This window comes from Pavona decussata, unplaced genomic scaffold, assembly GCF_977016875.1.
Source record: "Pavona decussata unplaced genomic scaffold, jaPavDecu1.1 SCAFFOLD_53, whole genome shotgun sequence".
Taxonomy (NCBI): domain Eukaryota; kingdom Metazoa; phylum Cnidaria; class Anthozoa; order Scleractinia; family Agariciidae; genus Pavona; species Pavona decussata.
The window spans coordinates 3118486-3143761 of NW_028145475.1; the positions used below are offsets into that span (position 1 = coordinate 3118486).

General features: G+C 37.8%; 2 protein-coding genes and 1 long non-coding RNA gene across 5 annotated transcripts in view; 2 read left to right on the plus strand and 1 right to left on the minus strand.

Moving 5' to 3' along the window:
* Window positions 1–377: 377 nt before the first annotated feature.
* Window positions 378–5693, plus strand: LOC146480510 (uncharacterized). The gene has a single exon (XM_085109694.1). It carries the CDS (start codon window positions 398–400, stop codon window positions 2828–2830), a length of 2433 nt encoding a protein of 810 aa, XP_084965820.1. The 5' UTR covers window positions 378–397; the 3' UTR covers window positions 2831–5693.
* A 38-nt stretch (window positions 5694–5731) lies between these two features.
* On the plus strand, window positions 5732–6467 carry LOC146480511 (uncharacterized). The gene is made up of 2 exons (XR_014864717.1): window positions 5732–5884; window positions 6146–6467. It is a non-coding gene; the product is annotated as an uncharacterized LOC146480511 (long non-coding RNA).
* Window positions 6468–8199: 1732 nt separating this feature from the next.
* LOC146480512 (uncharacterized) overlaps window positions 8200–25276 on the minus strand; it is a 30481-nt gene continuing 13404 nt past the window's right edge. For 2 of the 3 annotated variants that reach the window (XM_085109691.1, XM_085109692.1), the window contains 14 exons: window positions 23316–23816; window positions 22718–22906; window positions 21882–22142; window positions 20893–21162; window positions 18844–19041; window positions 17997–18173; window positions 16757–16855; window positions 15430–15522; window positions 14171–14285; window positions 13294–13418; window positions 12526–12682; window positions 11221–11365; window positions 9798–9963; window positions 8200–9268 (listed from right to left, as the gene is read on the minus strand). In XM_085109691.1, the coding sequence (XP_084965817.1) occupies window positions 9095–9268; window positions 9798–9963; window positions 11221–11365; window positions 12526–12682; window positions 13294–13418; window positions 14171–14285; window positions 15430–15522; window positions 16757–16855; window positions 17997–18173; window positions 18844–19041; window positions 20893–21162; window positions 21882–22142; window positions 22718–22906; window positions 23316–23816 (2670 nt within the window). In that variant the 3' untranslated portion in view covers window positions 8200–9094. The remainder of the gene's footprint in view (window positions 9269–9797; window positions 9964–11220; window positions 11366–12525; window positions 12683–13293; window positions 13419–14170; window positions 14286–15429; window positions 15523–16756; window positions 16856–17996; window positions 18174–18843; window positions 19042–20892; window positions 21163–21881; window positions 22143–22717; window positions 22907–23315; window positions 23817–25276) is intronic. The other variant, XM_085109693.1, reaches the window with a different exon arrangement.

Sequence of the window (25276 nt, forward strand, 5' to 3'; positions counted from 1 at the left end):
TGTGAGCATGGGCTCCTGATGTGAGAGACTTTTAGTCTTTGCTGACTTTTCTCTACAGTAAAATCCAAAATATTTCGGTTTTCATATTCATGCTCCGGTCCCTGGCTGCAAATTCGTCCATCTTTCAACCAATCCATAAGTTTTTCAGAAAAGTGGGGGAGGGGGAGGATGGCTCAGTTTTTGGTGGGGAGATAAGTTGATTTGTACCACTTGACGCGAGAGTAAATATTTCTGATCTGCAGAGGTTGGCATCTCTGGAATTTTTCGTCCAGTGTCGTTTCCAGAGCCGGCTTTTATTTTTTTTGGTCAGCACCTAAACTACGAGCACGGAAAACATGGTGCGCAAGCGCACGGTGCTGCAGCACGCTATCGATTTCGCTGATTCAATCGATCAATAATGGCGGCGTCGTCTAATGCGAAGAAGGAGAAGAAGGATAAATCCAAGAATAAGACGATTGAATTTTCATTAGATACTCTGTCGAAATCCAAACATGGTCTAGCGTGTGTAGCTAATATCGATGTAAGAGGAAATGTGTCAGTCTACGCTCTTTTCAAAAGATCCAGGAAAGATTCGAAAGCTGCGTTTGATTTTGCTTCCATTTTGGGTTATGTTGGAGGTGAGTTTCGAGACGGGTTTAGTCAGGCGAACTTAGAGGAGAGTGAAGCTGTTCGTTTCTTACAATCACAGATCTCTCCGTTCGAAGAGAAACAAATAGGATTGGCTTTTGGACCAGTGGAAGATGTCGCTGGACTTTTCTTGATTCCGCTGCATAGTAAATCGGTCAAGAAAGGCTTTGGTTTCCCTGACAAAGAAACAGCAAATGCCTTTGAATATTTTAGGCAAGTTGCCCATTATTGTAAGTATTCCTGCCCAGAGGAATGCTTTCGTACTAAGCTAAGAAGTCTTTCAGGCCGTGATATTACTAAAGCCCGCGACAGTTTAACAGGAGACTTAAAATTGTGGTCCATTGACCACGTTGAGATCGAGTTCCACAAGTGTCCGTTCCCTCCCGACCCACCAAACTGGCCTTCGGGGTCGGGCAGAGTCTTGGATTGTGATGAGTTACCAGGGTTTTTACAGCAAGCTGGATGGGTGATCAAGGCATACGAAGATGCTGAAAATTGGAAGAAGACGGCTGCAAGTAAATTAAGTACGCCTGACAACTATGAAAGATTCACTGGTATGGCCAAACAACAAGCATTGTGGTACATCTGGAAGGGAGATTTAGAAAAGGCGGCTGTTATGGTTCATTCTTGGCGCAGGCTTGAGGAAGACTGGAAAAAGGGGAGCCCTCTTGATGCCAAAAATCCTGCCATTGATGTAATTTTTAATGTGACACACAATGATCTGTCAAATGCTGGCTTATATGATGGGTATCCAAAGCCTGATGCCAGACTGTTGCGTGATAACAAGTGTGACGTTTGTTCGAGTCCTGTCTATGAGATAGATCTAAAGTCATTTAGGCAACGTTATGGACGAACGTGCGTTGATCGAGATGGAAACGCTGAAGTTGGTTCTGAGGCTGTTCGTGAGAATATGGCTAAATTGCTGTTTGCCATTTTCAAGTTTGGCAGTAACTATGATTTTGAGACGTCAGCAACGCATTGTTTCAAAGAAGCTCTTCAAGTGTTTTTGGCACATTCGTTTGATAACTTCTACTGGAGAATCAAGCCAACAAAACCCATGAAGGAAGCCACAGAAACTGAAGCCATTGCAGGCTTTGTTAAACTGTTATCTAATAAAGCCAAAGGAGAACTGGATGTTTCCACATTTTCAACTTCCTGTGAATCAATTTTGAAGGCAACCATGCTAAAGCACTGTGGCAATAAACTGGGAGAAGGTCAAATCAACAGTGTGTGTGATCTGTTTCGTTTGAGGCTAGACCTTACTGTTTTTGAATTCCACAAAATAGCAGCGGATGAAAGTAAAGATGAAAAACCCACAAATGGTGAAAGTGCGAAAGATGTTGGCGTAGACCTGTTATCAAAGACTATGATACCTTCATTTGCCTCTGAGTTCCAGGGAAAGTGGTCCTTGCTTCCTGAAGCCAAGAGACTGAAGATTTTGACAACAGATTCAAAAGTTTTAATAAAGACTTGTGACGAAACCTTTGAAAAGGTGAAAAAGATATATAGTCGCCAAAAGAAAAACCATCAAAACCAAGGCGTTGAAGATAAAACAACAAACAAGGATGATTCTACTTCAGATTACACCTGTGATGATGAAAAAAATGCAAACAATGCTGACAGCTGTTCTGAGCCTTTGCCTGAGGGGAAACAAAACCGTGAGAATGATCTCATTCCAGATGTTTGCTCAGATGCTTCCTGTCCTTGTAAAGATCCTGAAAAGTTTTACAAGCACTTTGTCTCTATTTTATCCAATGACAACAACCCTGTACCCTTCTTTAAGTGTTCTTCGACCGGCAATGTCATAATGAATAAAGAAATGTGTCTGGATCAAGATGGGAGCAATGTTGGTCGCATGGCAGCTTTTAATTTTGAGCACATTAACACAACAATGAACTCAATTGACAAAGAAAAGTTTTCTTTTTGCCCAAGACTAGCCTATCTGTGCAAGAGGGTTTGCCACAATATTTATCCCTTGATTATAATGAGCTTGTGCCAAGGGTTTGTTGAGTTACAAAAGAAGGAAGGTTCAAAGACAGAGCTTCATACTTGCCCAACTTGTGGACAAAAGGAACAGAAACTTGGAGAATTCAAAAGATGTGGTGGATGCAAGAATGTTTACTACTGTAGCAGGAAATGCCAAGTGCGAGACTGGAAAGCTGGACACAAACAGAAATGTGATGCCACTGCGAAACAGGCATGAGTTACACATGTTATAATAAAAATTATTGGTGTATGTCAATAACAATGTTTCATAAGATAACCAATAGTGAGCGTGCACTCTGATTGGTTATCAGCTGTCTTTCTATAACTACAGAAAGATGGCACATTTTCTGAGCATTATTTGGCAAAGTAAATATCTCTGTTTCCATAAAATTGGCAAAAACAATGATAGCAGTTTGGGAGAATTTTAAAACAGCAGTGGAGATACTCGCCTACAGCTGTTTCTGCAACAGTTTTACATTCTCCCATCTTTTGTTTCTATAACTTTGTAATTATGCTTAATGGCAAATGGTTTGATCTAAGGTGTATCAGTAGTTTGTTTAGTGTGATCATCTAAGGGGGACTAGATTACAAGCTTCCAATTTCTTGAGATTTCTGTACTGTGATGATGATGATGATGATGATTATTATTATTATTGTGTGATATAGGAGCAAATCTAATACACCTTATTTGCTCTATATGTTAATTGCCCATTACAAACCACGCAATGTTTTCGGGAGAATCAATCCTTGTCTTTTTGGAAGTAAAGAATGCATGCCAGGGTGAATATTCTAGAAGAGACCACTCCCTAAAGTACCGTCACATGGTCTGTAATGGGGCAACAAAACAGCAAAGCAAATAAGCTCTGTTGCTTTAGTATAAATCTTAACTTACAACTGATTTGAATAGTTTCATAGGGTTGTTGCTCACTGTTACAGACTAGATACATATTAGATTACAGTATTCATGATAGAATATAAAAAAAATCAGAAGCTTTGTTTTTTTATGGAAACAACAATGGAAAGTTGTGAAAACTATGGAGAACTTAAAAAATTATTGAAAACCCTAATTACCTTTGATTTTATTTTTGTGGGTTTTAGTTAGTAAATGTTATGCAAAATCGACCAAGAGAGTAAAATAGAAAAGGTCATTGGAATTAGGTTAATTTTGCGTAATTATAAACTCTGATAGTTTTCAGGCTCACTCATTTTTTTTGAAAGGGGGGGGTGGGGGGGAAGGGAAGATTAGTCATAAGCTGGCTAAATTGTGATTTTCTACTAAAAAGGGTATTTCTGTATCTGCAGAAGTGATAATGTTATTAGCAGATGTAAGCCAGACAGACATCCATGGTGTTGTTTTCAGTGGTTTCATGCCCCTGTAAGAAACTGGCAACTACCCCAAATTGTTTTTTTTTTGGGGGGGGGGGGGGGGGTGTAAATTAATATGAGAAAGTATGCTACATTTGAAAGAGAACCCCAGCAATACAGGTCCAGAATTAATGGTTCCAGAAGTTTGTACAGAAACAGACTTCAGAAGGGGGGTGGGGAGGGTTATACTCTGGCACATGGTATTGGTGAGTTCTGTGGTACCCGGTGGTGGTACAAGATAGCAAATCCAGATTTCTGGTATAGTAAGCCATCAGTCTCAAAGACTTCACCTTATAAAGGCAAAGAGTATTATAACTTCCAGTGTTTTGTGTAAATACATGATTTCCAAAGACTTTTGTAGTTGAATTATATCCTCAATATTAAATATCGTTTTACTATAAGTAAGGAAAATCATAGATTATATTATGGACTGAAATGGTAGTGTTCATTGCAATGTTGCTAGTTGTAAGTACTCCTTGTGTGTTTTAATAGAATATTGAATTTATGTATTTTCTATAATAATAAGTAAAGACATTGTTAATTTTATCAGAGGCTAATGTGTAGTTAGGAATGCTCTTTATATTATCAGCATTTTTAAAAAATACTGATTTTAATTTTTTAAACACCAATTTAGTGATTTATGAAAAAATTAAGAGGAAGATGACATTTTGATGTTGCTAAGATTTAAGAGTATTAAAGGTTGAGCACGTTGTAATTCTGTCTATGTGTAGAACGACAAGCAGGGTGTGTTCAATGGGCTGTATTGCAGAATAAGAATATGTTGAATGATTACTACAAATCCGTCATGAGAGGTATTTGGATTTACTGGAATACAGAATGGTTCTGGAATATCCTGTGAGCAAACGTTTGCTGCTACATCATCCCAGAGTTACGGCTGTTCTGTTTGTTTTGATCTGGAATACGGTCAATCAAACTTGAACACAGACTGTATACTCTTGGTTTTGTAATAAAATTTCACCTGTTATATTGATGTCTTTGGCAACACTTACTATTTAAACAATAGTGTTTCTGTCAAGGTAGTATCGGCTAAAAGTTCCCCCACTGAAATAAATATTGATGTTCTTAAAATAAATGTTCGCTTCTCAGGGGTATGGTACTGTTATGAATGTCAAATTTCCATCGGGCAACTATCAGACTGATGGCCTGAGACAGAAACACTATTGCTTTTATTGTTCACCACAAAATTTTCTTTGACATAAAAGACACTAAAATTTTTGTATCCTTTTTATTCCAACCAAACGACATCAGAGACTTAAAGCATCACACCTTGCAGTACAGGGAGTCATCAATTTTATGACTGGTGGAGACAATCTGTGATGCTTACATGAGAAGACAACATTTTGTAAAGATTGCAATAATTTTATTTCACAATCATCAACACACATGTATTATTTTAATTTGTTGTTCACTTCAAACAACAAATTTAAAAAGCATTAACTTTAGATAACAATTATCTGCAAGGCTTGACATATAATAAACCTGAACTACATGTACCAATAGAAGGATATATCATAATATTTATCATGCCAACTAATTAACAAAGCTAAACCTTAAATACATGTAATGTAACTTGCGTAAAGACTTCTTCAGTACAAAAACAACTGACTGCAGGTTGGAAGTAAGACCCTCTAAGGCTTGATAGTGGACAATGATAATAATAAGTATCTGTTCAGCCTACTTCCTCTAAAAGCAATTACTGCTTACTGGCAAGATGCTTCAAACTTTTTATTAACATCTTTTATTATGTAGATTATTGTACTTAACTAAGGACTCGGGAACAAAAACCATTTCAAATTAATATTATCTTTGTGACTCTTTAAGTAGGACAGGTCTTTTTTTACAGGTCACATTCCACAGGTCACAAGTACAGGTCACTGTTGTACTGGTATACAGCTGTTTCGACAAGGGTTGTCTAAAAAAAGCGGAAAAGCGTACGCGGCAATGCCGAAAGGTAGTCTGGGGAATACCCAATAAATTTCAATAAATGCTCAGAATCCATATTGCACACCATCTCAAGTCTTCGCTGGACGGTCGAGGCATTATGGATTCTGACCGTTTATTAAAATTTATTGGGTATTCCCCAGACTACCTTTCGGCATTGTCGCGTACGCTTTTACGCTTTTTTGGACAACCTTTGTCAAAACAGCTGTATATAACCAAGAGGACCGTTAGCTGCTCCAGGCTTGAATTAGCTTTTTGTAAGGAGTTTAGGGCTAAGAGACCCTGTTTAGCTTGTTTATATACAAATTATTATCACAGTGACCTGTAGTAAGTGTTGTAACCTGTAAAAGAAACCTGCCACTTTAAGTAGTTTTAGGTGAAGGACTTTGATAAGGAGGGCTACATGTAGCTAGTTCATTAAGAAAATACTAACAGAGTAATCAACTTCTACTCTTAAATATAGTTCTTATCTTTTACTTAAGGATTCTTTGTTCCCCCTGCTAAGCAACACTGACATTCAGATAAATCCTTCAAAGTTAAATAGACTGCAAAAATTGTGGATGCTAAAGCTTCTTAGCTACTGAACTCTTAAAATACCTACAAAATTAAACTGTAAACTAGACAGGCTGATGTTTAATGTCCTTGCCAAAAGACATGTTCAAGCTACGTACTGTATTTATTCAATTAACTGCCCATCTTTGAATAAGCGCCCACCCTAAAAGCCCCAAAACTAAAGAAGCTCCCACCCCCACCCAGGCCCCAACAAAAAACATTTTTGTACTAGCCCAACATAAAGAAAGAGGAAAGCGTCAGTTGTGTTCCAAATTGGTTTTAGATATGGTAAGTTAGTGAACATTTATATTGTTTATGGCTTATTCATGTTAGCTTTTACAGTGTGTTTTATCTTGTTGAAGCAAAATAATCCCTTATTTTTGTTATTCACTGAAAATGTCCTCGCTTGCTGAAAATGTTGGGAAAATAATAAGCGCCCACCCTCAAATAAGTGCCCATCTTGAATAAGCCCCTACCGTCATGGGCCCTAAAAATAATTAAAAAAGCACCCAGGGTGGTTAATCGAATAAGTACGGTAATAATACATGCAGTTGCCAAGATTAATGAAAAACAATAGAACACCATACACTTAGTGTTTAACACTATCTTGTGCTATTGGTTTTGAAAAATGACTGTTAATAATATTAAGTCTATCTTTTTAATAATAATGTTTGGACAAGTGCAGTTGTGTGGAGAATGCACTTTTTTCCATTTCTGCGGGCCAGTCTTTGTTGAACTGCTTTTTTGTTTAAGAGCATCAGAGTTGAGGTGTTTGAGTTCTGACTGGCTGAATTGAGTCTTTTCAATTACAATTTTTTTCCATGTTCTGAGAATTACTGACAATAAAATAGACCAACAACAAGATTGAAACAAAATATTTTTAAAAAGGTGAAAACAAACAAAAACAAATGGCAGCAAACTGCTTGTGGTCAAAGCAGTGTGCCTTGTCACAAAATAATTTGAGTGATTGACATGTAAATTAAAATCAATGGTATTCCCAAAGGTAAAAGACAGACTTGAGGGGGGGGGGGGGGTGGTGTTGACACTTGTGTTTTGAAGTGAGAAGAGGCTGGCTAACATGACAAGTTTACTATTGTATTAGCCAAATACTCCAGAGAAAAGATCCAAACTTTTGCCAACTCAGGACCTAATCCCATTTTCCCCTTACTCTTATATCTGCATGCCACCTGCAGGTTAATAGGCAAAAAAAGTGGTTCAAGAAATAAAAAAAAAATCACTCGCTCTTTATGGCACTGTGCTCCTGTTTTTGTGGCAGGAAGCTAAAAGCAACTAGGAGCATACCTACTCCTCCCCTGTATAGGATTCTAGTCCATTACAGGGTTACCAGTACCTTGTAGGTATCGTTAGGTTCCCATCCATTAATCAACACCAATCAATACGGGGTGAGAATTTTTGATCAAGTGTGTCAAGCTTTAAGCTGCTGACCTTCACACTGAAAGTCCAGTGTGCTACCCTGACTTTACTATACTTCAACATGTTAAGTGTGATTTTCAAATATAATTTTTTGTTATTCAATCAGATAAAACTGGTTTACTTTTACTTTTCAAACTGCCCGTTTGTACTTTTCAAGCAAATGTTTATACCCTGAGTTGTCATCAGTCACCGGCATCAGTGAAGAGGACCGGCTACTGAATATATCAGGAGGGGTTTTTGCTAAGTTTATCAGCAGCTATTTTTATTTTTGAGCTTGCTATTCAATGATGGTGTTAGGTCACATTCTTTCCTCTTGTGTGTTTTAACCTATACTACCTAGCTACAAACCAGCTATATGAATAAAAGCAAGGCTGCATGTATTTACAACATGTGACCATATCAACACCATTAGATAAGATCAAAAAAGAGCTTTATTTGTTAGCTGGGAAACAAGGTTCCACTATCTTAAGCTCTGATCTTAAGCTCTGTGATAAGAAGACAACATTTTATCCCAATTAGAAAATCTAAGCCTGAGTGGCAAATTATGAGGGTTACCCACTGTGGACTGTTGCCTATCTTTGATTACCTTTTGGCACATTGCTACATTGAGAATGTGAGACGTACCCTTGATCATCTTGGATGTGGACCACTGAAGAGTCACTTGGGTGAACTAACAAACACACTGAAAGTGGGGACCAGGATTGGTCCAGTTGGCTGAGGTTTGACTACCCTAGCCTCTAATTCAGGGACTATAAACTTGATGAGCCAAGGACCTTCTGGTTGCAGTACGCATTATCCATAAGTGTCACATGGATATATATGCTTTCAAACATGGTAACCTCAGCCCAAGTTTTGAGTCAAATGGCCAGCTGTTACCTGGGTGAGGGCAGCCGGTTTAGGTGATCTATGGCTATACCAATGGCTAATGATTTTCGTCTACATTGGCTGGCCAACAGTTTGCTAACAGAACACTTCTGTGCTCTTTCTTGTGTTAGCGCTAACTACATCATGATAACTGCAGCCAGGGATATTCTTGTATCATGGGTATCTTGATACCAATGCTGCAGAAATTAATAAGCAGCCTGTACTACAGCTGAGGACTATCATTCCAAACGGTGTAGGTAATGACTTTAATCCTACTGTTATTGACATCCAGTCTGTCCAAGTTTTAGTCTGAATCATACTCCAATGAACGATGAACGATGAAATCATCGTCATCATCATCCTCTTCATCACTGTTATCATCAACCTCAACATTTTGTACAATTTGTGCATCATCTTCATCATCAAGTATTCTTTTCCTGGGAGATTTACGTGGTAATGCAAGTTGCTCCTTAACAGTCTACAACAAAAAGAAAAAAAAAAGTGTAAGGAAAATGTCAGAAAAATCAAATAGTTAGTCAACTGTAAATGTCATCAACTTGGCAATACTGAATATAAAATTAATTTAAACTCCACATAAAATTTTAGATTCATTTGGTTAAATCAAAGGTGAAGATCAGATACAAGGTGGGAGTAACAGTTAGCATGGCACTTCAGTCAGCTGAAAACAGACAAGGTTTGACTTTATAATTTTACTTCTTGGTTTTGATCCTCTAACAACATACAAGATAAACCAAGGGCACGTTTTTTTTGGGACATATTCTGGATAATCCAAAATCACAATACCTCGAAAAATTAAATAACAATTTTATATCCTTCTAAAACATTAAAAAGAATAAGATTCTTTTAGTTTGGCCATTTGGATATTTTTCATTACTGGGCAACAGATTCAACCTCTAGATTTTTTTGGTGTATTCCTTTTTCAGAATACACAGAATATGCCACAAAAACGTGCCCTTAATCTTATCAAAGGATAGGCTCCCACTCACCTGTAGTAGTAACTGCTTATACTGTCCATCATTCATTCGGTTTTGTGGTGGCGGCTGAACAAAGCCTCGCTCTAACACACGCCTGAGGTCATCACTTGACATAATATCAGCTGGATCAAGCAAGTTATCATTAACCAAAACTACAAGATACTCCATATAATGTTTCCTGTAAAGAGAAAATCAAATTGAATTAAAATTGATTTTGAATTCAACAGAATCTGTGGGAGAAACTCTAAAATGTTACCATCAAAATTAAAGTTACCAGGCAGTACTTCCTGTAGTGTTGTGTACTATGCTGGGTGATTTTTTTTTTTTGAGTCTGGATAAAATCCTGACTAGGGATCCTCATTTTAAATGAAGACTATTGATTGGCACTTCTATGGGACTGTTCATTTCAATTTATTGTAAACTATTTTACAAGTGGGTATTTCATAATTAATGTCATGCTTAGTTCTTAGTTCTTAGGCCTTAGTTCATTACACTCCTGGGCCCAGTTGCTCAAAGCCTGATTAAACTAATCCTGGATTAACATGAACTTTGATTTGAGTTTAATTACTAATCAATTAAGATTCTCTCAAAAGATTTGTGCCCTTCAGTTTTGACTTATACTGTTCTTTACCTCTAGCTTAAAATAAGCATTTTAAACCACTTTAAACAAGTGAGATGAAAACCTTGATTAACTTTGAATCATGGAATAGCGTTAATTAGATTTAAAATGACCAGGCACTGAATAGCTCTGCTAATACCAGAAGAGACATAATTTATAATCAAATAATCACGGAACAAATCAACAAAATTAATAAAAAAATTATTAAATACATGTCAAAATAATCAATTACAGGCTCTTACGATGAGCTGGAATAACTAGGTGAGGAGTAGCCTTTACAGCAACAGATCTAAAAATAGGTTTAGTGGTTGCTTGCAAGCAGAGCCTAATGTGGCAAAAAAATTCCAAAAACAAGTATCTCTAGGATAAAAGGAATAAATTTAGCTCTGCACATTAGACTGGACCTGCGGATAGGTACAACTGCAAGATCTAGTAATCTTAGTTAAACAAATGTGGGCAGTATCTGAATGTCAATGCTTGGCCATTGTGGATCTTATAAAATAATGACACCTGTGATAGCAGGCACCTCTCTGGCCTAAAAAGACTGCAAAATCTGTCTGCGGCTGTTAACACTCAGGCTCAATTATGAGTGTCAATTATATATGTTTTGGTAGATCAAAGGGTAACACCTGCTACCCACATGGCCTTATGTCCCTTTGCAGTGGCTATACATTAAGTTACCAATGTATGCATCTGAGCTCAGTACTTGTGACCTTGCTACTAGCACTCTTAGTCACATTCCACAAGTATTACATTTCATAAAATCTGTTGCATTTCACACTTAAAAAGGTGTGCATAAAAACACTTCTAACTCACCCACAAAGCCCAGCATGTCCAGCAGGAACTTCAGCTCCACACTCAGAATCCATCAGGCCATTCTCAGTCTCTTTCTGCTCATTAACCTTGCAGCGTAAAGGTGCTGCTGCTGCTCCTGCAGGAGCCTCGTCATCTGAGGCATTACCTACAGTTGTATAAGAATCCTGGAGTCAGACTTTGAGACTTTTCAATCAAGGTGATTCTTCTGAGGGGGAGGGGTGGGGGGGTGTTTACACATGATATATTGGTATGACTGTTATACCTGTGTACAGGTAAGGTCATTTCAGTTCTTCTTTGTGGCATTACTTTTGTTTTAATTAGATATCAAAGAACAAATTCTCCTATCTTGTCCCCATACATTTCTTATAAAAGTAGTGGAGAGAAATTCATTTAAATATCAAGAAAATTCACCTTGGGTGTCAGATCATATATTTAATTCTCATGACCTTGGGGGTTAAATAAGCAATGAGAAATTTGATGCTGATCACTGTTAGGGCTTAATACACTGGTATGAGTCATACAGTGTACCAATTAAACAAGCTAATACCAGTGACCACATAAACCTGGATCAAAAATTATCATAATGGTACCAAAACTTGTGTAGAGGAGCTGTAATTATGTAGTGATAAATGACTCAGATGTTCGATTGGACACTAGGAAGATCAGAGGGTCAGTGGTTCAAGGCTACCTAATACTCTCTTCATCACTGTGAACATTTCTTTAGATAAGAAACTTTGTTCCATAATCTCTCTCTTTGCCCAGGTACACAAATGGGGAGCGGTGACATACATGTATGGCTTGCTTGTAACCCTGCGACAGACTAGCATCCCATCCAGGAGAAGTAACAATACTGCTAGTTGCTTCGTGCTAAAGAACTGGGTTAAGCTCCAGTTGTGTGGGCCTCTTAGGGAAATGTAGTGTGCCACTTTGACAAAAACTTACAAATGGACAATTTTGTTCCAGAATGAAACTTGTACTAGTCTTGTACGTAAGTAAACATTGTCAAGTATAAGGTTTTATGTCTTGTATTGTACTGGAAGTACTAGATACCAGACCAGAATAGGAAAACGCAGGAACTTCTTCTTTGCCTGCACAATTGTTTTTTGATCCTTAAAATGAGGATGACAAATCAAACGAAAGATACCAAGTACTTTTCTGTATTGCTGTTATTTTGAATGCAGAAGAAATTCCACAGTGCGACAACTGAGTTACCACAGCAACTGAGTATTGCAGTTTTCAAAAACATTTTTTTTATAAAGGAGGAGCACTCTTGCAAGTAAAAAAACAATTAAAAATTCATAATACCTTGACCCTCAGGGGGTTCAGTGTTGTATGCCACCCCATTATCACGTAGCAGTTTCTGAAGCTCTTCCGGACTGCGATCTCGGAGGTAAAAGTAACAGTCTCGCGGGTGGTGTGCATGTAAACCTCTCACAGTACAATGTTCCGATACCAGGCAGTTCTGAAAAGCAAACATTTAATATCTGCTAATTTGCACATCTCCATTTAATGCATTTTTTTCACAAGCAATGAGGTTCAATGTACTTTTTCCCTGCTGTCAATTAATAGTCTCCCTTGCAGGTGTTGTTAAAGGATGTTTCTGGTTCAAAAGTGTCTTTACTGAAATTATGATAGAGAGCAATTTAAATGTGACAGTTGGCTGGTTTTTTTTAACTGATGCTTGTTTGGTCAATAGAGTTGATAACTAAAGGTAATTTTTGCACTGTAAAGAGATTTGAGTGCGGACGTTTCGAGCATTGGCCCTGAGTAAGGGCTAACACCCAGCTCATAAATCTCTTTGCAGTGGCCAATTTACCTTAAGTTATTAACTCTGTTGATAAACCAAGCATTTGTTACAGAATTCTACTCCCCACTGACACAGCACCACAGTTTCTTGAGAAACTAAGCCCCTGAATATCCTTATGTTTTTTTATCTGGTCTGGTTTTAAAGTTATAATGAACATTGTCCCACCCCTTGGTAGGCAGAAATGTGTCAATGGAAAAGGTAAGACTTTCAAACTAATAATATTTAATATCTATTTAATAATAATATTAGCTAATACCAGTAAATACCTGTGCATTGGGGTTACGGAATGGGTTGTAGCAGCCACTGCAGAATTCATGTGGACACATTGCACATTTAAAGTGCATACATCCTCCCTTGGAAAGGTCATATCGGAACTTGCAGCCTGGACACACTAATGAATTAAGAACAAGCCCATGCATGAGTCCATCAAAATGTGAACATCATATTATACATGACTGTAGCCTACACAAAGTGGAAAACGTAGCCAAGAGTGGTTTCCCGAGTGTTCCTCAACATAATATACTCTAGAAATTAGTTTTTCTTTTAATGTTAACCCCTCTTAATTTAATAGTTAATTTAATTTGTTACTCTTTAGGGATCAAAAATTTGTATAATTAAGTATTGTCCTTTATTCCCCCTTGTAATTTACACAAGACGCCACAAGCTTCACGCTATAACCACCCATCATGTATAAATCAAGATCATCATTATCTGGAATTGAAACATTTAACAGCTTCGTTCTCGAAAATCTACATGCCTGACCTTTGATTTCACAGTGCAAACTTCACCTTCACCTTGCTTAGTAATGTTCCAAGTGCCACATAACGCCATAGTAAAATTTCATATGTCAACAAATATTTAATTGCAGCTATAGTGCAGTGGCACTCCAATACAGTTAGTCAGTGGACCCTTGATTTAACAAAGTGCCAAAGGACTAACCAATTGTTGGTTCGTTAAATAGATGGTTCGTTACATCAAGGCTCTTTTCCATACATTTTAAAAGACCAGGCTGGAGAATATTGTTCGTTATACCCAGGACTTTGTAATATAGAGGTTCATTTAATCCAGGTTCCACTATAAATCTGTGTTTGTTTCTCACAGGTTAAACCTGACAGCTATATATAGTGCAGGACAATATTCTACCTATTCCATTCATCCTTAGATGGGCTGCCAACCCAGCAGCTTGGAATTCAGGATCATTGGCTTCCTTCCATGCTGCAAACTGTTCACATGTGATGCCCTGATGTTGATCTTCCCACTGATAATGTAAAGGAACAATATGAATAAGTATATTTAAGGCCTTTGCCTTAGTAAATAATTATTTGTTAGCTAATTAAGGCTGCTGCTCAGTTCCAGCTGCTGAAGCAATGCTAGAGGAGCATCAGTACAAATTATACCCCTCCCTTCTTCTGGATGGGAAAGAACAGTTAAAGCATTGTTAGGTGGCACAAGACATGTGTCATTCCATAACACAGCCACATATTTACAATATCCCTACATGTATCACAAACTTAAATGAGAATGCTGGGAAAAGTTACAACCTGGATGAAATCTTATTTAATTTAAGGACCAAAGCAACATTGAAGGTAAAAGGATGCAAACCAGCAAAGAAGTGACAGGTTTAGGACACAATCTACATATTAAATAAAATATTTGACCGCCAATAGAATTTTTATGCCTTTTCCCGCCTTTGTTAGTAATTACTTGGATTAAGTGGTCCTGGGTCTTGCGGAAGAAGTAATTGAAATAAGGTATACCCCCCTTTAGGTGCTTGTATCAGTCATATGATCAATATGATCATACCATAGTCATTTGTCTGCATTCAGCAGCACCCCCCTTTAGGTGCTTGTTCAGTCATATGATCAATATGATCATACCATAGTCATTCATCTTGGTTCAGCAGCAGATTACCTTCACTGGGCCAGATTATGTATCTATCAATGATTATTCTAACTGTATATTTCGAATGAAAGCGGCTATGAGCCTGTGCTCATAGCCATTTTGGTCCAACCCTGGTAGTCTTGATTCTTTACCCAGTAAACCATAGTTACTTGAGGGACTGGTTATGAAACCTTGCCATGAAAACAATGGTGCTGCAATTTATGTTGGAAGGGCCGCGACCCTGCACAATCCTTTGTTTTAACGTTCACACTACAGTTGAATATCTTAACAAAAACGTTTCGATTGGTCAGTTGCTCCAACACATTCCAAATTCTATTGTTGTTTGTGCAGGGTCAAGGCCAAAAAGGCAAACAAAAACATATAACAAAGAAGTTTGTCAGGTTTCATAACCATTGCCCTCAATTAACTATGAGTAAACCAAGCTCAGGTAAGCCAGCATACATTGCAGCCATTACATTATACATGTTAGGATTGAAGGGAAAGGCATAAAAGGTTATTACCTGTCGTTTGCACTTGAAGCAAGTGTATTGCTGACAGTGTGGACAAGCCATCCTGATTTGGCCTGGTTGTTCATTTATAAAGCCTGACGAGCACTAAAGAAAACAATTCAGCAGATATGTATCAAAATTACAGTTTCATCTATAATTATTATATTATTGGGTATGTGCTGATTACAAAAGCTGTAGACAACTTACGCATATGAGGTCTAAAAAATCTAAAAAAAATTGTTAGTCTAAACTTAATTTTTTCCTAAGATAGGAAGCTTAAGAAAATCACTTTGTGGTAATCAAAAATAACATTAAAATATAACATGCCATTCTTTTTACGCTTTATTGGGATCGCAATGGCCTAGAGCTATGACAGCAAATAACACACAATTTATTGGTAATATGTCAAGGTACCCTAAATTGTAAATTTCATAGACAAAAACTGTGAGCAAAGAAGGTAAGATTTGTCCTAGTAACACATTGCAGTCAGGGAAGGTTCTTTAATTGAAGGGCTGGATGCATAACCGCCTTATGTCCAATTATTTGTTAATGCTCATGCATGAATCCACCTTAAGACCAACATCTTAGTAGTGTGCAGAAAATGTTCACAAGCCAAAAAATTTTGATTCCTTCAGACTTCAGATTCTGATATACCATCACCTATATTATGCTCCTCCCTTGACCAGAATATTTCCTTTATTGCAGACACTCTTGGGACCGGAAGTTTAGTGTCTTTTATAGAAAGAGTAAGTTATAGCGGGAATTCATCTCAGGCAAATTCTGTAATTTATTTTTGCCTAGGATATAGTTGCTGTCCGTAATACTAAGGTGTCTGCAAGGAGGAGGTTGACTGTACATGGAAGTGCCAAAAAAAACATAACTAAATAAAAGAATGTTATAAAGCCAGAAAGAAAATTAATGACAGATTCAAAACACCAAGAAAACGTGGCTGTTATCAAAATACAGAATAATAATTAATTGATATTGCATTTTGCAAATTTTGTAAACAACGATTGCTTACTTAATATAGTGGTACTATCAAAGCAATCTTAAGACTTTTTCACTTATTTTAATGGAATTTTTAATTAGTATTTTTTTTAATATTAGGGTTTTCAATATAAAATATTAGAATTTAATTAGTTATGACTGTAACTGGTGTTCATAGGGTGCACTTGAATATTTCTATAGAAACTGCATGGTATAAATGATTAAATGATTCAAAAATTTTAAATTTTTTTAAAATTCTTTCATTATGCTTCCTCTACGATAATCTCTCTTCCAGGGCCTGAAATTAAAAGCTAGGCTAATAGAGCTTCAACTGCAAACAAATTTGACTTACATGTGAGCACCATCTGAAGTTTGGCTCCTTCATAAGTGTTCTATCTCGAAGTTTCCTTTGAAACAAGTCATGTGTTTCTTGGTCAACCAGACCACGAATCTACAAGGGTAAGAAAACAAAAAAGGCAGAATCCAACATGTCGGCTTTAACAAGCATATACTAGTTAACAAGATAAACAGGCCAAGTGCATCGATAAGCAGGTACTTATCTCCAGTGCAATTCACAGTAATTACAGTAGTGTAGAGTGGCATATATTAATTTTCAGTTTTTGGTCAATTTCTGGTCTTAAAGCCGCTGTAACACGTTGAAACTTTTAGCTGAAACTTGTGTGCAACGGCGCTGCGAAACCAGTTTCAGCAGGCTTTGCACCATGTAACATGGTCGGCTTTGTGAAACTTTTTTGAACTTCCATTGCGAGACAAGTTTTACGAAAAGTAGAACCACTTTCTACTTCTGCAATGGCTTGCAACGGTCGCAGTGGTGAAAAACCAGGAGTTTCATCGTGTACCACCACTTCGTGAAACTGGTCTCGCTTTCGCCGTTTCACAAAAGTTTCAGCTTAAAGTTTCAATGTGTAACGGTGGCTTAAGTTAAGAAGTATGTGCACTCAATTGTCCCTGGAACGGTGTCAATCTGAAACGATGAGACCTAATGGAATTATGGGGTGCCCCCACATGGGAATATTTCCTGTTTTTTTTTCTTCTCTTTGTAGATGAGAAATTTGTAAATTTTCAGCCTTTAAAACCCCATGTGCTTTTATCTTCTAAAACAAAAACAAAGCATATAAGCTTACAGGTCAAATGCTTCCCAGAAAGCTGTTGGGTCTGTTCTTATTGTCCATGGTTTGTACCTTTTACCAGACAGTGCTTTCTTTTTCAACCAAGTGTATGATTTTTTTTCAATAACGTCAAAGTCTAAATTTCAAAGTCAACTGTCATGCCATCAAAGACAACAAAAATGACTCCTGAAAAACACTGACGAGATGAAAAGAAATTAATCTGCCAAACACAACCCACAGATGTGACCCTTTGAACTTTGTAAACTAAACCTAATTAACGCCACCCAGATGGGTCCTTCTACCGCTGGCAATTTGTTGGTAACTTCAGTTCATAGGGTAAACGGAGAGGTTCAGTCATGGGTCTGAACACCTCAATATTGAATTTGATTGAACACAGAAACAGCAATGTCAAAATTTTAAAGCTACAGTTTCTGCACGTTATTTAAAGATCCAGCTCTTTACCAAGATATCAAAGTTGTTAAAGTATTCTGTTGCTACTGCTTCATTGTCCAGGTTTTCTGGCTTTCCACAAACCGGGCATACAAGGTGCAGGATATTTTTGTCTTTTATTGTTATGGTGATGTATTGTGATACGCAGTCCTGGCACACACGATCCTGGCAGTGCAGAAATGTAACCATCTGTGTGAAAAGACAAGAATATTAAACATAAGAAGCACAAAAACTGGAACATATGCTCCAATCATAATTGCTTTTGTATGTCTACAAACGCATGTGAAAATGGTTTGGAATTATGAAAGAAGAGCTTAGTCCAGTTTCTTCAATCCATTCCAGTCACATGTCAAGCTAGCTAGCTGTCTCTTAAAAATCATAAATTAAAACACGTCATTTGTTGTGTTGTAAAATTTCCTGTAACACCTACTTTGTTGACGAAATACCAATAAGAAGTACCAAAGTACCAAGTACAGAAATACCCTTTTTTGTGTGAAAGTAAACTATGATTCAGTTACACTATTTCAAAACTTTTGTACCTTTTCTCCTGTTTGAATGATTGACATAACATGTCTGCAGGTTTCAGTTATCGAAGCTATAATGTAATGGAGTTTTCCCAAGACTAATCTTATTATTAATTTATTTTCTCTATCTTTGAGCTTAATGGTGAAGTTAATCTGAAAGTGCAGCTCATCTGATGTTGTCCAAGGAGTGTACAATATAATTATTTTGTTTTTGTAAATCATACCCCGATTTTTTTCTAGTGCTTAAAATGATCCTTCCCTTAATGATACATGTTAATATTTTAATTTTTAATCTACCCCCAAAACATAAGCACATAAAAGTGTTAGGCTCAAACCTGGCTCATGGGTTTTTTGTCCAAGCAGAGTGGGCACTCTTGTTGGAGATAACGCAAAGAACGCATAAGATCCCCGCAGTTACAAGCAGCCTCTATGGAGTCTTCAACAGAGTAATTCATGTCTATCAACTTGACGGCAGTTTCTGCCCTTCCCCACGACGGAACGTCTTTCTCGGCCAAAACTGCTCGAATACGCCGCTGAAAAGATAAAGTAAAGAATAGAGGACAATTAACTACTGACACCAAAACCAAAAAACGATATGCACTCCACATATAATTATAATCATGTGTTAATGTGCTGTTATTTTAGTCCCGGTTATACAGTCAGCCTTTAAAGTCTATATGACACAAAATCTTTTATTAGCTTATTAGGAAGAGCTTTCAAAATGATGAAGAATGGCATTTATTTTATTGCGATAGCATTCTTGGTTGCCGAGTTATTCAAGATTTAGGCTTATGCAAATTAGACAACTTGTGACGTCACAAGACTGACACAAAATGAAGGGAAATCACAAAAAATGGAAAATCTCTTAAGCCTTTTTCTGTATAGAACTGAAACTTTGTAGAGTTGTTATACTCATCACAAAGTTTTATGATATGATCCACTATCACATTTCCATGGCAACACAATGGGCTCCAGGCCCTCACCATCCAAAGGATAAAATCAGAGTTTCCCTTCCCAAGAAGCGCTTTTTGCTCTTGATGTTTATTCAGTGGGTGTGAGGGAATATGGACATTAGGCAGCACAAGTATAAGAAATTCTGTTTGACTGTGGAGCAATAAATAAGGCATTTGTCATTTTGGGAAGGTAGAGGTCTGGTAACGAGTAGGTTGCTATGGTGACATCATAGCCACTATCACAATGTGTAGTTCTGTCAGCACATCAACCCTGCAAAATTTCAACCCTGCAGATGTAGTATTTGCGTGGATATTCCAAATTTTGTGATTTCCCTTCATTTTGTGTCAGTCTTGTGACGTCACAAGTTGTCTAATTTGCATAAACCTAAATCTTGAATAACTCGGCAACCAAGAATGCTATTGCAATAAAATAAATGCCATTCTCCATCATTTTGAAAGCTCTTCCTGATAAGCTAATAAAAGATTTTGTGTCATATACACTTTAATAGAAGCCCTAGGCTATATAACTTCACAATGTAATAATTACATTGTAATAATTATTATTGTAATTATTTTGGACAGGGCTTTTCATTCACAATTCTGGAAATTACTGGTAATTAATAATATTATATGTTTCCTTTCCTCTCTGAACAAGAATTTTTTAGAGTATAATTTGTTCTACAGATGCTTGCTCGACCACTTCATTGTTGAGATCAGTCAACTATTTCTTCAGTTACTTTGGTTTAAACTTGTTTTTGGTTTGAAAATGACCAGACCATTTTGAATTTTTATTTTTCTTCATCTCAGATTCATGACCATAAGAGAAATCTTAGTCCAAACCAAAGGTGTATGGAGGTGTTTGGAAGGGAGGGTTTTAACCAAGGGTAGGTAAGAAGGGACAGGTTGTGTTGATGTTTACAGAATTTTGCCTTCCTTGATTCCTTGTTTCGATAGTTTTTATATAAAGAACTCCAATGCCCACAGAGGGTCCACAGTATGGAACACCCTTATGAGTGCACGAGATGCCAATAATGCAAGTAACATCAGAGCTTTTACTCGGTTGGTGTGGGGATCAAAAGCCCTTAAACAACTGAATTTTGCCGGCGAGGCACCCGTAGCTACTCAATACATGGACACAGGTTATATCTACTATTGAAATTAGGGCACAGGGGGAAGCACAAGGGGGTTATATTTTTATCGTTATCTAGATTACTGTATTCTTAATATTATTGTTTTAATTTCTATTTTGGATTTTATGTTATACATGGCCCCACAAGCTTGTAGCTTTAACTGTTGCCGTGTTTAAATAAGAGTTTTATTATTATTATTATTATTATTATTATTGTTATTATCATTGTTGTTTTTATTATAATATTAATATATTATTATTTGATCTCGATATAACCTTTAACCATGGCTGTATGTACTCACATCTAAATTTTGACCTTTGTCAGTAACAATGGCCTCAAAGTTGGCTTTTTCCTGCTGGCTTTCAGTGTTTGTCTGCCTTGTCAATGCCATGAACACCTCATTCTCAGTGGCATGATCTGGAAGGCAGCTGTTTAGTACTCTTTGAAGCATTGGTCGCATTGCCATTTTCTCTAGAGCAAGAATTGCTTTTTCTGTATCTCCATCTGAGGTATCCAGTGCAGTAATGCAATCGGTTTTGGCATACACACCTGTCTGCTGTAGTTCTCTCACCTAGGATTTTTGAACAAAACACGCCACATGATTATAATTTTATTCAACTTTCCAATTATGTCTGATTCACCGTAGCAAAATAATGGCATAATGGCAAGGTTACAAAAACTCATAAAAACACTACATGTATGTCTTCCATTCAGGATGTTTGATGTCTATGTCATACAGCATACAAACAGGTTTAAGCTTTTGAACAGTTGAGCAGGAGGTTACTGTACCTGGGCAGGATAGTTAACTGGGATATGTTCTTTTATTGAAAAAGTTGGTTGAGATGTTAAAAGCAGCAGCCAGGCAAAGTTGTGTTCACAAACGGTCAATTCGTCCAGTGGCTGGCCATTAATGAAACCCTTGTACAAACTCACATGTTAGTTTCATTTGTAGTTAAGTTGACACATTATGATTTACATTTCAAGTGACTTTATTGCCCTACAAACAACCAAGTTCAAGGTCCATACTGTAAGTTACAGACCGACAGGAAAAACCGAGCATGGATCTGTAACTTACAGCACACACCAAGAAAACAAATATGTTAGTAAGATATTTATTATATCTCTGAGGTTAATCGGGTGCATGGGAAATGAAACTAGTTGAAGTCAAGGGAAATTTAGTGTACTGTACAGTGAAATAGTTTGTGTTTTCCATGGGCTTTCATGAAAAGTGGCCTTCTACAGGGCATCAAGAGCCCAGCTCTGTGTCTAGAAAACAGCAAGCACCCTTACCTTTTTCTTGCGGATTTCCATGCATTTAGCTGTTGCTTGAGTCACTTCCCCTGTACATTCAATCAAAGCTTCCCGAACCTCTTCTGGACTGACATTTCCAATTTCCTGTGAGTTTTCTGGCACGGCCAGTTCTCCCATTACTTTATGAATCAAATCATACCATGCAGTATGCAGCCAGTGAATCGGACCTCGAGGATCGTCAATCCCAAGTACAGATGCTATGTTCAACTCCTCTGCAGTAAAACCTTCTTTTTCTGCTTTCTGAAATAAAAAAAGGAGAAAACAGTTTTATGTACAGTCTTTTAACAACCCAAGTACCTTATGAAGTGGTGTCTAGCTACTGTTTACTTAACATAACTTGACTGGGTGTCTTGCTAACTCCCCAACCCAATCCAAGGATAGACCCCCCCCCCCCCCCCCCACACACACACACACCCTGTATTGGTTCACGCACAAGCTAACCACCCCCACCCCCTGGACTTGTTCACAATGATCCATTTTTCCACCTGGGTAACAAAAGACACTGTCTGTGAGGTTTCTGTATTCTCAACAACAACAAAGGTTATGACGCTTCAAAATTACTAAATATTTCTTCATACTTTATGCAAGGACGCCCTATGCATTGTGATGTTGTAAGAGATAAGTAGATTTTGCCCCAGACCTGCAAATTTTCAGAAATACCAGATTTTAAAGGCACTCAGACTTGTAAAAAAAAAAAAAAAAAAAGCAATTAGAACTGGAACCACACACTTTACCCAAAGTCTGCATTAAGATCTACTCTACCACGCCTTCACAGTGGATAAGAAAACGAAAATCATCATTGATAACATTTTTACCCTCAGCCACTCAACGTAGCGTGAACCAGCTATGTAAATCTCTTCTTGTTGTCTTCGCACAGCTTCATCTGGGACCGCTGTCCATGCAGCAAATGGGGGTGGTGCTGGAGGGAAGCCAGCTGGACCAACATACTGCTGGAGAAAAGCATTACCAATGGGAGAAGGAAATGGTCCTGCTTCAGGTGGTATCTACAAGAAAAAAGAATTTAAAAAATTCACCTTAAACATCTCAATGTGTCTAACATGGTGCAAACTTACGAGTTATTATTCTCTCTCATGTACAAGACGCTACAAAAGCATGATGATTGAAATGCAAACGTGTCCATTAAAAGTTTTTGAAGAACCCTGCTGTTTTGCTTCATAAGTTAATGTTTCTCTGCCAGATTTTGCAGCAAAAAAGTGTTTATTTTGCACAATCTGAGGAAATAACAGTTGCTGTATTATTAAAGCTAGAATTTTAGGCTCAAAAAAAAAAATTGGGATGGTTCCAAAACTACAGCATCAGCACCCTTTTTTTCCGTAGAGGTCAGTTTTAGTGGGTATTATTCTAAATACCAGGAAATGTGCATCTAAATAACAAAATGAATTATTCCTTCACCTCTGGGCTGATTGTTCCTATCGGTTGCAACATCGTTGGTGGTGGAGGAGGAAATCCCTGTGGACCAAAAGGTAGACCAGCATCTCTCATAAACTGATTTCTTACAGGCACTTCTGGGATGGCTCCTGGAGCAACCATTCCTCCTGGACTGTAACCTACCACACCTGGAAAAGGACCTCTCACAGGCAAATCTGGATTAACCACTCCAGAAGTGTTCAGTACCCCTGCCTGTCCAGGACTGCCCATTCCAGGAAAGGCATTTGCTAAAGGTGGTCCTGGTGGATTAGCTTGGGTTGGTCTAGCTGGGCCCTCCCACATCCTTGCTTGTTGGTTAACCTGTGCAGGGAAGGTATTTCCCAAGGGTGGTTCTGCTGCTGTTCTGGTTGGAATCCCTGTTGGTGCTGCCTGTACATTCTGTGGATCTGCCTTTTTGGGTGGCTCAGGTGTAGTTTGCATTTGTTGGCTGTTCATTCTCATGGCCATATTGGTGACATGCTGTGACTGAGCAAGAAGATGTTCAGCAGTATAAAATAATTATGAAAGAAGAACATCTGAAGTAATGATATTGTCTGTCAAGGGAAAATACTCTTTACCCTTAGTATGTGTTCACTTAAAAGATTGGTTGATCGATTCTTTTTCATTCAGTTTGAACAGCGTACAGCAGAAATCATTCATGCTTTACGTGAGTTTTGGCGTGAATTTATACACGCAAGAATTGTCCGCATGCAAGCACTCTAGCTTGCTTGACTGCAGTGGTGTCCTCAACACACAGTTACACTGATATCGACTGCTTCAGAGAGTGTAATCTCCCTGCACGGCTCTGCAGATTTGTACTAGAGAGCTAACCATGCTTAGCTAATAATTCAGGTTTAAATCTCTCAAAGAGACCTACATTTCTTCTTTTCTTCTGTTTGACTAAGCATTTTTAGAGGTTTTAATTTCTATTTGAGCATCTTCCCCCCCCCTCCCCCTGTCCCCTTTCCACTGTCTTCACAGTATGACAAGCATCTGTTTCTGTTCATATGGGGGCTCCAGGCTGGGTTGCCAGGATTTCACACCTATGGACCGAAGCAGTTTCCATTTGGAGCTGGCTGCCAACAGTGAAATCTCCAGACGTGACAAGTACCCAACCTCCTCCAGGGTCCGAAATTAACTTTTTTAAGCAGGCGCCAAGTGGCGACTGAAATTTTTTTTTCAGTCGCCATATGGAAAAACGTGGTCGCCAAAAAGCAGAAATTAAAGTGTCAATAAAATTTTTCCTTCGCAGCGAAACGCAAACCAAAATTTTTGGTTGCCAGATGGAAAATTCTGGTCGCCAATTTTTTTTTTAAGAATCAGAATGAAGAGAACGTGTTTGGGGCCGCAATGGCGATTTACACTGAAAAACCACAACAAACTAATCGAATGCCGGCTATATACGCAGTTTCATAAGACTGCTAAATGTTTTAAGTCAACTTAATACCTTCTCTTGTTTCTACCTTTTGGAGAAGAAATATACCCGATTTAAAAAAAACTGCCGGTTGGTTCTTTGCTCTATGTTAAAACCGTAAACGATCTTTCCTTTCGCGTTCTGTCAAGACGATCAACAGATCGCCATGTTGTTCGCACCAGGCCACAACCGTGCAGCATTTCTCGTTTTCGCACTGCTCGAGCTGTGAAGCGTTGTGATAGATTTATAATAACAGGAAAATCGGTTTTATACTTCAAAAGCAGTGGAAAGGTAAAAAGTAAGTGACGAATTGGCGGGCGGCTTTGAATTTTATTTTTATCGATTTGGCTGAAAATCAAAGTTATTGTTTGTATAATGATCGTGGCATGAAAAAGTTAATCGCCCGCTGGCGACTAGTTGTGAAATTCTGGTCGCCAGTGCAAAATTTTTAGTCGCATTGGCGACCAGGAAGGCGCAATTTCGGACCCTGTCCTCTAAGCAATAATACAGTTGTGAATCAATAACTATAATT

Bases quoted from the DNA above. Each gene is read 5' to 3' on its own strand.
- LOC146480510 (XM_085109694.1), top strand. From the start codon at position 398: ATGGCGGCGTCGTCTAATGCGAAGAAGGAGAAGAAGGATAAATCCAAG.